This window comes from Rattus norvegicus, chromosome 15 (assembly GCF_021556685.1).
Source record: "Rattus norvegicus strain SHRSP/BbbUtx chromosome 15, alternate assembly SHRSP_T2T, whole genome shotgun sequence".
Classification (NCBI taxonomy): domain Eukaryota; kingdom Metazoa; phylum Chordata; class Mammalia; order Rodentia; family Muridae; genus Rattus; species Rattus norvegicus.
Window position 1 is genome coordinate 29,106,570 of NC_141548.1, and position 11,852 is coordinate 29,118,421.

The 11,852-nt window shown below is 43.0% G+C and overlaps 1 protein-coding gene across 1 annotated transcript; it reads right to left on the reverse strand.

Moving 5' to 3' along the window:
• Positions 1-832: 832 nt before the first annotated feature.
• Or10g1 (olfactory receptor family 10 subfamily G member 1) lies at positions 833-1,789 on the reverse strand. Its single transcript, NM_001000832.1, has one exon. It carries the CDS (start codon positions 1,787-1,789, stop codon positions 833-835), a length of 957 nt encoding a protein of 318 aa, NP_001000832.1.
• Positions 1,790-11,852: the final 10,063 nt, after the last annotated feature.

An 11,852-nucleotide genomic window follows, 5' to 3' on the forward strand; every position in this document is an offset into this window, starting at 1 on the left:
AGACATGGGGTCAGTAACCAAACATTAATAATTATATTATCCTGGTTAGCTTCCTATTGTTGTGATAAGAGACTAAGCAAATGCAACTCACAGGAGGAAATAATTTATTTGGCTCACAGCTTGTAATCCACCATCAAGGGAAGCTAAGGCAGGAACTCAAGGTAGAAACTTGGAAGCAAAGACCTGAAGCAGAGACCATGGAGGAGCGCTGTGTACTGGCTGCTCAGCTACCTTCCTTGCTCAAGGGTGGCACCGCCTTCAGTGGGCTAGGCTCTCATCTACTAATTAGCAACCAAGAAAATATCCCACAGACACGTCCAATCTGATAAAAGCAACTCTTCAACAGAGGCGCCCTTCTCTCAGGTGTGTCAAGCTGACAACCAAAATTAACTATAAAAATAATTCAGGATTTTCACGTTCAACTACTTAGATGTATTGATGCCATGGACAAGCAAATCCCACAGAGTTTGGACAGGCTTGATTAAGGGTAAAGACAGTGAAAATGAGAGTGTGGTTAGCATTGTTTTATTTTATTTTCCTTCAGAGCTTCCGGCATAACGATGCACTTGCTAAGATGTAGATGCATTAGTGTTTGCCTCAATCTTCCACGAAGCATTTTCTCCTCTCAAGAAGTTGTTAGAGATGATAAGTCATGTGCCTGTTTATTTCTAAAATAATCTACAATGAAAAGATTAGGGTAGGAAGTCTTCCAATTTTAATTAAACTCAGTTTAGTTTAAACCATTATCATTGTTGAGCATTTGTTCCACGAGGAGCAGTAGTTAAAAACAGGGCAGTTATGATGGTGATGTGTGTGGTCCCTGAGTCATTGGCTACTTGTCTCCACCCACATGCCCTCTACCTGCTCTTAGCCTCTTCAGGGCAGCCTTCACTTCCTGGTTCCTCAGAGTGTAGATGAGGGGATTCAGTAATGGAGTGACAACAGTGTAAAATACAGCAACCGCTCCGTCAAAGGAACTCTTGGAACCTGCCCGAAGGTAGATGAAAATACAGGGGACATAGTAGACTGTGACCACAGTGAGATGGGAGCCACAGGTGGAGAAGGCACGTCTCCTGCCATCTGCAGTGCGTATCTTCAGGATGGCATGAACTATGTTGGCGTAGGAGAGCAGAATCAGCAGGAAGCAACTGGCAGCCACTACCCCAATGTCCACAAAGGTCACCAGTTCATTGATTGCTGTATCAGCACAGGCCAGTCTCAGCACTGCAGGAATGTCACAGATAAAATAATCTATTTGGTTGGGCCCACAGTAGGGCAATCGGAAGGTCAGGGTGGCTTGAATAGACCCATGGATGGAGCCAGCCACCCAAGCTCCAGCCACCAGGATTGTGCATAACTTCCCATTCATGAGCACAGGGTAGCGAAGAGGCTGACATATTGCCAGGTACCTGTCATAGGCCATCAAGGTATAGAGGAAGCACTGGGTGCTGCCTAGGAAGTGGAAAAAATAGAGTTGAGCTACACAGCCACCAAATGGGATAGCCTTGCTGGCAGGAGTGAAGTTTAAAATAAGTTGAGGGACAATGACTGAGGAGAGCCACATGTCCAGGAAGGAGAGCACGCCCAGCAGAATGTACATGGGGCGGGCATGCAGCTTGGGGTCAGCCCACACCGTGAGCAGGATGAGCAGGTTCCCCAGCTGTGTCAGGATGTAAATGAGGAAGAAGACCAGGAAGAGGAACGTTCTTAGATTTGGAGGATGAGCCAAGCCCAGGAGAAGGAAATCTGTCACCACAGTGTCCAGTGATGTGTTTCTGTTTCTTTTCATGTCTTAATCTGTTAAGATGAACCATGAAGTCAGACAAGGGGAATGCATAGAGGAAGGAGATAAAACGAGGCTTTTGTTTGATGATTAGTGGCTAACAGGAGAGGAATATATATGTATAAAATGGTTTGAAAGAAGAAGGCTTGGTGTCACCTATTAATTATTTAGGTTTATGTGGAAAAAAATAACCCACAGGCTGGCTGTTTTGGTGGATGTATGGAACCTCTTGACCAGTGAGAGGCCACAAGGAACAGTATTACACAGATCAAGGAAGAGAAGAAGCTGTCAGCCATAGGATGAACTGGTAAGTACAATAGAAAGGATTTTAATGAAGGGAGGCTAAAGCAAATGCAGGGCAGCAAACAGATATCCTAAGATCACACGTACTTCCCCTCACTGACCTCACTGCTATGCTGCCTTTTTGTCTGCAGCTAAGAATCAGCTATACTCACCATAGCATGCGATGTCTGGTCCTCCCTCACCACCATATCAGTTCCCACCTAGTGTTTGGTCCATAACAACATTCTGAAGGCTCTCTTGAAATGTGCTTTCAACACCTAGACATGCTGTATACTTAATTTTTCCCTGGGTAGAACCCCCTCTTCCCTTCAGCCTTGTTTAGGGGACCATTACCTTCAAGAATTATTTTCTGATTCTTGATTACATATACCTTTTCAATGACTATCCTACTCTATTTACATTGTCTAATTCTTTATCAATCTTTCCATTATTCAATTGCTAGTGCATTAAAAGTGATAAATACTTTAATCTTACCTGTTGGGCCTCTTTCAGGCCAAAGTCAATCTTTGGTATTATACGATATGGATCTAGTTTAATGGTAACAAACTCCAGAGATCACTCCTGACCCTTAGTATTTTAGGCTATCATTTAGTTTTATTGATTTATATGTCCACTGGTTTAGATTGAATTTTGTAAAATGCAGAATTTCAAAGGAACTTTTTATTGTTTGTTTTAAAAGCATTGACCAACACATGGTTGTTAGCAAGCTTGTGCACATATATACACACAGGTTTCTGTTAGCAAGCTTGTGCACATATATACACACAGGTTTCTGTTAGCAAGCTTGTGCACATATATACACACAGGTTTCTGTTAGCAAGCTTGTGCATGTATATACACTTGGTTTCTGTTTGCTATCCAGCAACTCTTTCTAAAGAATGTTAAAGATTTCAAATACCTGAACCAGCCAGATGACAAGGAAACCAGAGGAATGCTTTCATATCTGCTTCTTGCTTACCAAAAAGTCTCCACCACAGGTTTCTACCACAAAGATTCGCCCAGGTACACAGGGCCAAGCAGACATGGACTGCGCTATGAACCAAATAGATCTTTCCTCTCTTAAAAGAAACAAAAACCAACCTTCCCCCAAACCAACTGACCAACCAACCAATCAACTAACCAACCAACCAAAAAACAAAAACAAAACAAAACAAAAGCGTCAACCCCCCCAAACCCCCAAGCCCCTAAACAACAACAACCCCCAAAACAAAACAAAAAAGAGACAAAGAGGAAAGACTTATTATTTCATTCTTGTTGCTGAATAATTTTTTTTCCTATCCTGGGGTTTAATATGCATTCATCTAACCATAAATAATCTATAGTATTTTTAGAAAGCAACAAAATTATACCCATGTTTCACCATTTAGCTGCCATCAAAAACTCTCCTAGCGGGTGGTTAAGGACTCTTGCTGACAGGCCTGACAACTTGAGTTCAATTCCTGGGATCCACACAGAAGAGAAGAACTAACTCTTGAAAGTTTTCCTCTGATCTCCCACACCCATGCCTGTGTGTGTGCACATGTACACACACACACACACACACACACACACACACACACACACACACACACACACACAGAGACACACACACACACAGACAGACAGACAGACACACACACACACACACACACACACACACACACACACTCCCCTACCTCTCCAAATAGATTTTTATCTATTTTCTAAAGTAATAATTCCTATGTTAAAGTATTATCCCTAATGATGGTGATGGTGATGGTGGTGGTGGTGGTGGTGGTGATGACGGTGAGCAGGCATGGCTTTTCCTGAGACAGTCCGTGTCTCTAGACAGGCATGTAAATAATGCAGATCACTGTGGTGTTCAGGAGCTGCAGAGGAACATACCCTGGGCTTCCCAGATATAAATTTTATAACAATAGAGCATGTTTTTGCCAAAGATTTGGATCTGATAATGAGACTAGAACAGGACAGGCTTAAAGGAAGTAAAGACAGACTACCCAGCATCCTCCTGCACCACCTCCCCCATTCTTTAGCTTCCTATGTCATAGGGTTTGTAGCCTCTTTCTTGTTTTTAGTTGTTGAAACTTTCAAAAACGTTGCAAACAAGTTGAGTATATCCAGTCTGGCTGATTAAACAACCGAGATATTCTAAAAAATAAATCCAAATATTAGCTTGTATCTGATAATGATAAAATTATCTTGTAATATGGTCAGAATCTAATCAAAGCACATAAAAATACTGACTGATTAAAATTCAATATAAAGGCATTGCACTATAAGACTCCAGTAACATCAGAGACTAAGTGTCACATCTCTGGAAAGTAATTGCAGTGAAAGTTTCAGGAAGACTGTGAGGATAGATGGAAGAGGACCAGTGAGGCGCAAAGGGTCAAACAGTTCCCCAGGAGTGAGAAAGAGTGGATTTCTACTGTGACCCTGGGGTGTGGGGTACTAGGGAAACAGGTATGAAATTCTGAAGATGGGGAGGGAAACTGACTGAGTGCTGGGCCCAACACGCTCAAAGGACTCCTATTTACTATGGGGAAATATCTAGTCCGAATCTATTCCTGGCAATGGTATTTACCTTCCTCCTCTTTCATTCAGTTAGGTGTTCTGGTAAGGACAGGGCAGATCAAAGGGAATGTAGAGTGTCCTAGGCACATTTTAAGTAATCAACAGAGTAGATTTCTGTCCTTTACCATAGATTAAGAGAAAAAGAGCATATCTTGGAAGAAACCTAGTCCCTCTTCACTGGAGGGGAAAGAACATCTGGCCTCTCTTTGTTTCTGCCTTGCCATCATAATAAAAAGAGAAAGTAAAAAAAAAAAGATATTAGCTTTCTGAGTCCTCTTTTCAACTTTATTAAGGTCAAACTTATCCTAACAATTGGGGGAAAGTTCCAGAAAGAAATGGGAAGAGACTAACATTTAGACCATACGATCTAGCCTCCAAGCTACAGGCTGGTTGTGCTCTCTTGAGTGGAGCTCTCCTCCACATTTTCCTCTTAGACTTACCTGTGTAGAGCTGCAGAATTGGTTGTTTGTCCCTGAGTGGACTTGTCCTGCAGATAGAGTGATGCTGTCCAGAGGCTCAGTCCAGCCTGTGGTACAGGGCTCTTCTCTGTTTTAAAAAGAATTTAGCATTCTTTCAGGAGTTTGCCCTGCAGGCAAATGCCCTTCAGGGCTCTCTGATGAGTGCGACTTATCTCAAGTCATCAGTTTTTATCAAGTTGCTTTTCTTGCTCTGATTAAAAGGTTGGTGGGGGGTAGGGAGAAGAATCACTGCCTAGAGATTCGAGGCAGACTTCTGACCTCAAGGGAAATCCTACAGCAAAGTATTCCCCTAGTGAGTCCTCCCTCCCTGAATCCTCATTATTTTTTGTTGAGAGAGGTATCAGGCAACATGAGCAGTAGCTCTCAGGAAAGGGGGCTGTGGACTGTGGAGAATGCTCGCATGTATGTGAGCTCTCAGTTTGTGTTCTGAGTGCTCTCTGTGGGACTGCTGACTTCTTAGTGCTGTCTCCATTTACCCCTGGTCTCTCACATACTCCTCTGCTCTGGCTGCCACCTGTTTCCTTCTAAGATGCCGTTGAGTCCAGTGGATGAAATCTCCCTTGACTTTCCTCTTCCTCTATTTCGTTTTCTTGGTTCCTGTTAATGCTATTGAATATACTGTGTTTGCCCATCTATTTTTTGTCTTCATTCCCTAGAATGTAGCCTTTGTAATGGCACTTTGGCTCATGTGGAATTGCATGTAATAGGTTCTTAATAGATATTTTTCAATGAATGCCTTGGGCGGCAAAAAAGAAAGCTGTGGTTTCAAATATAAACCTGACATTTAAAGTTACCTGGAGTATGGCTGGGGAGATGGGTCAGTGGATATAAGGGCTTGCTGTATGAGCATAAGGACACACTTAATACGTATGTATATACATAAACCACACACATATATGCACATACACATGAACATATACATGTGAATACAGAATGCACCACCTCATGTGCATTGACATACATATATATTACACACATATATATCACATGTACACACAAACACATGAATACATCATACACTACCCCATAAGAATCCACACACATGTATGACACACACAAGGACACATAAATACACAAATATACACATGGATATACCATATACCATCCCCAGATGCACACACACATACACCACACATGTATACACACCACATGTATGGAAATATACACTATAGATACCATATGAGTACACTACACACATTCCAGCTACACATATGTAAATACATTATAACACACACACAGAGGGAGAGAGAGAGAGAGAGAGAGAGAGAGAGAGAGAGAGAGAGAGAGAGAGAGAGAGAGAACAAAGTTACTTGGAGTATTTCTTGATATCAAATTGATCTCTACATCTACTCTCATGTTTAGATTCCTAGGTAAGTCACACTGGAAATTCATTTATTTGTTTTACAAATATTCATGTCAGGTGTATGTATGTGCAACAGCCTGTCACCTGAGACTTGTTGTGTGGGTTCTGGTGTCAGTGGGTGACAGTGGCTGGAGAATGAGGAGAGGGCCCTAAGGAGATAGGAATGGTTTCATAGAAAACCATATAGTCTTGGGGCCAGCAAGGTGACTTAGTGGGTAAGGGTGCTTGCCACAAAGCTTGCTGTCTTAGTTAGGGCTTCTATTGCCATGACATAGCACCATGACCTAAAGCAGCTTGTAGAGGAAAGGATTTCTTTTAGCTTATAGTTCCACATCACGGGCCATCACTGAAGGAACTCAGGGTAGGAACCCAAACAGGGCAGGGACCTAGAGGTAGGACATAAAGCAGAGGCTATGCTTACTGGCTTGCTTTTCATGGCTTGCTCAGCCTTCTTTCTCACAGCACCCAGGACTACCATTCCAGGGGTGGTACCACCCACACTGAGCTGGGCCCTCCCCCATCTGCCATCAATCAAGAAAATGTGCCACAAGCTTGCCTACAGTCCAGTCTGGGGAACATTTTCACAATCTCTTGCGATTTCCCCTTACAAAATGACTCTAGCTTCTGTCAAGCCAACATAGAGTCAGTTAGCATGTCTGTACACCTAAGCTTGAACCATGAGACCCACATAGCAGAAGGAGAAAATCAATTTTCACAAGTTGTCCTCCAAACTCCACATATGCACCAGTGTGTGTACATGGCCTGCCAATAAATGATATCTCTAATAAAAAATGGAAGAGAAAACCAATAGCCTATCTGCATCTGGTGAAATTAGTAGATCAGTGGATCGAGGACCTACAGCCCAGAGCTAGGTGGGAACCCCATCCACTGCTGCCAAACTTCTTTTCTAATGTTCAGGGGTTCAAGTGTTAGTAATCTGAAAGAGGTTTGGAAGATACTGGATGATACCCAGGCACAGTCTGCCAGAGCTCCCAAGAGGAAATTGGAGAAAGCTGAATATAAGATGTCAGAGGGGAAGGATTATACAGATACAGGGTCAGCATTCATAACTGGACTCCTGAAGGACTGCCCCGAAGAGAGGCCAGCATCTGAGACCCCATCTGTGAGGTATCACATGAATTTGACCAGAACTTGTACCCAGTCTTCCAAAGAAAGAGCTGGAAGCGAGGACAGGATGCCTGTAAAGGAACTTAGGGATAAGATAAGTTTCCAAGTGCTGCAAAGAAGCACTGAGAGACTTGAGGCTGGTCCGGGAATCAGTGCAGACAACATTCAGCTGCTTCCCCTCCTTCATATTTATCTCACTGTTTTATACACATCAATTTAGCCGGTCAGCTCATTCCTACTCGGTCTTCCCTCCTCCCACTCTAGTCTCGCCTTTACGTTTTCCTTTCTTAAAGAATGCAGACTGGCCTTGTTGGTGGGTTCTGCGTGGCTTAGCCTGTGGAGATTGGGGACTTTTCTATGTCATCTGAATACAATTTAATAAGAGGGGATAGTAGAACACAGGTGACGTAGAAGAAGAGATGGGAGAATGCTCAGGTTTAAAGACCTAAGGGGGATAGTGGGCTTGTAGATAGGAAAGAGTAGGTTGTGTATTCATAAAGGTATATAAATAAACTTTATGGAAACCAATTAGTTTGTGAGACGACTAAGAAAACACACACACACACACACACACACACACACACACACACACACGCATATGGATTTAAGCAGAATCATCTTGTGCAGGTGGGCAATGCTGCTCCCATAGGACAAGGGTTAGTAAATGAAAATCTCAGTGCCAGGCTGTCATGCATAGGATACTTTTATACAAATTGCTGGTCAGGGAGGCCCTCAAAGGACACAGGGTACTGTCACTGCTACTGGTTGCCCACCGTGACTAGATGGTAAGACCTTATTGCTGAAGATACCATTCAGTTTCAACACAAGGCATAAAGAAATCAACCTTGACTTTACCAGGGAACTCTGACTATACACATGTAGGAAAGTAAAACTAGATTCCCCATCTCTCACCCTGTATAAAAATAGGTTCCAAATGCAGCTTTAAGTCATTAAGGGAAAACCCGAAACTCTGCAACCACTAGAAGAAAAAGTAAGGAAAACATTTCAAGGCACAAGACATAGGCAAGGACTTTCTCAATGGTAATCCCAACACTTTCATTAATCAACTGATGGATTGACATATTTTTTAAAGTTTACGTGCATAATTGTCTAAATGTATTTATGTGCACTGTGTGTATCTCTGATACCCATGGAAGATGATGTTGTATGCCCTGGAACTGGAGTTATGGATGGTTGTGAGTCATTGTGTTTATGCTGGCTACAACTGTTGCTGGGTCCTCTGAAAGAAGAACAAGTTCTTTCTCTCTCTCTCAGATTGTAATTTAATTACAGCATTTCTCCATTCCCTTTCCTCCACCCAAGCCCTCCAAGACACCCCTCCCTCACTTCCTTCATATTCATGGCTTCTTTTCCATTCATTTCTATCACATAAATATATGTATTTGTAGCTACATATATTTCCAGATATAACCCGAAAAATGCCCTTAATTACTAAACCATCTCTTTAGCTCTTAACTTCAACAATTAAAAAAATATACCTTATGAAATTAAAAAGATTCTGTATAAAAAAAAAGGAACAGTTGAGTAAAGAGACTCAGCTGGAGTGGGAGAAAATTTTTGCTGGCTATATACATCTGACAGAGGATTAATATAAAGATATGCAAAGAAAAAATGAAGCATAGATACAATCAACTGAATAATAACATTGGTTAATAAGCTGAGCAGACAGCTCTCAAAAGAAGTACAAAGGTTAACATTTAGAAGCATGTTCAACGTTCTTAACCATCAGGGAAATGGCAATTAAAACTCTTTTGGGGTTGAATCTCACCCCAGTCAGATAGACTACTATTAAGGATGTTTCAATCATACTTAGAAGGGGGGGACAAAATAATCGTGAGATATAGAGGGAGGCAGGGACCTGGAGGGAGACAGGAGGGGGAAGACAAAGGGGGGAGGCAGGATCAGGTATGGGAAGAGAGAGGAGAGAAATCCAGAGGGCCAGGAAAATGAATAGAAATATGTAGCAGTGGAGATTGGGGAATGGGGTGGGGGAAACCATTAGAAAGTCCCAGATGTCAGGGAAGCAAGAGGTTCCCAGGACCTAACAAGGATGGCATTAGCCGAAATACCCAACAGGGGGGAGATAGAACCACCTCCAGTAGATAGGCACGCCCCTTGGTTGAGGAATGGGGTCACCCACACATCTCAAAATGTTTAGCATGGAATTGCTCCTGTCTAAAGGAAACACAGGGACAAAAAATGGAGGAGAGACTGAAGAAAAGGCCATCCAGAGACCACTCCTCCTTGGAATCCATCCCATCTGCGGATATCAAACCCTGACACTATTCCTGATGCCAAGATGTGCTTGCAGACAAGAGTCTAGTATGACTGTCCTCTGAGAGGCTTGACCAGCAGCTGACTAAGACAGATGTAAGACAGATACTCACGGCCAACCATCGGACTGAGCCTGGGGATCCCAATGGAAGAGTAAGGGGAAGGACTGAAGGAGCTGAAGAGGATTATAACCCCATGGGAAGAACAATAGTATCAACTAACCAGACACCCCAGAGTTCCCAGGGACTAAACCACCAACCAAAGCGTATACATGGAGGAGTCCATGGCTCCAGCAATGGATGTAGCAGAGGATTACCTTTTCTTATATCAGGGGGAGGGGAGACCCTTGGTCCTATGGAGGCTTGTTGCCCCAGCATAGGGGGATGCTAGAAGTGTGAGGTGGGAGTGGGTGGGTGGGGGAGTACTCTCTTAGAGGCAAAGGGGAGGGAGGATGGGATAGGAGTTTATGGAGGGGACAAGGGAGGGGGACGGCATTTGAAATGTAAATAAATAAAATAACCAATTTAACCAATTAAAAAAAAACAGAAAAAGGAAAAGAAAGAAAAAGAAGAAGAAGAAAAAAACCCCAACAAATTAACAGTTGGGTTACATTTGGTGTCGCATCCTGTAAGCCGTATGCCTTAAGAATCCAGTGGAGGGATAAAGACATCCACCCATCCACAAAACTTTCTACCCCAAATTTGTCCTGTCTACCAAAAAAAATGCAGGGGAAAAAGATGGATCAGAAACTGAGGGAATGGGCAAACAACTTGAGACCCATCCCATGGGCAAGCACCAATCTCTGACACTATTAATGACTCTGTTGTATTTGTAGACAGGAACCTAGCATGACTGTCCTCTGAGAGGCTCCACCCCCCAGCTCTCTGAAACAGATGCAGAGACCCACAGCCAAACAGTGAATGGAGCTTGGGGACTCTCATGGCAAAGTTGAGGAAATGATTGGGGGCCCAGAAGGGGATAGAAACTCTACAGGAAGACCAAGAGATTCAACTAACTTGGACCTTTGGGAGCTCTTAGAGATTGAACCACCAACCAAAGAACATACACTTGTTGGACCTAGGCCTCCCCTCACATCTGTAGCTCAGTGTTCTTGTGGGTTCCCCAGCAACTGGAGCAAAGGCTGTCTTTGAAGTTGTTCCTGTCTGTGGAATTCATTCTCCTAACTGGGCTGCCTTGTCTGGCTTCAGTGGGAGAGAATGCTTCGACGCTGCAGAGACTTGATGTGCTACGGTTGGGGGATACTCAGGGAGGCCTCAGAGGAGAAGTGGAAGGGGATTGAAGGAAGGAATTGTGTGAGGGGGAGATGGGTGGTTTACAATCAGGGTGTAAAGTATATAAATAAATAATTTAATGAAGAAATTGTCTACTCTTGCTTTACCGTAGGTCCTGATCTTCTCAGCCAGTCTTGTGCTGGAACACAAGGGGAAGAAGCTAGCTGAATGGATGTTTTAGGGATTTTTTTTCTGCAATAGTTGGGTTTACCAGCAGTTTCGTGGCTGAACATTTGGGTGGACTGTCTATATAGTTATGGTCAGATTTGTTTTCCCGTGTCTGCTAACACTTCCCCCGTGGCCCACCTACCCCCAACATCCCCTGAAGTGGTTACCTGTTCAAGACTTAGGCACAGAAGACAAGAAATCAGGGGACAGAAACATTAATAGGTATTCTAAATATAATTGATCGGTGCTCTCACGATTCAGCACTTGCTTTTGTTTCTTGTACAGTGAACTGAATTGCTTTCATAACCAAAACATGAGCTTAAACCGCCTACGTGCTTACGAGCACAGCTGTGTAGAGATCCAGTTGTCCTGGTTTTATTTCTAATCCGATTGTATTTTAATTTATAACTATTTTATATCATCTCTTCATAATCTTGTTATGGAGGACAAGAAATGCAGGTATGTAATGCCTCTTTCAGGTGCGTATA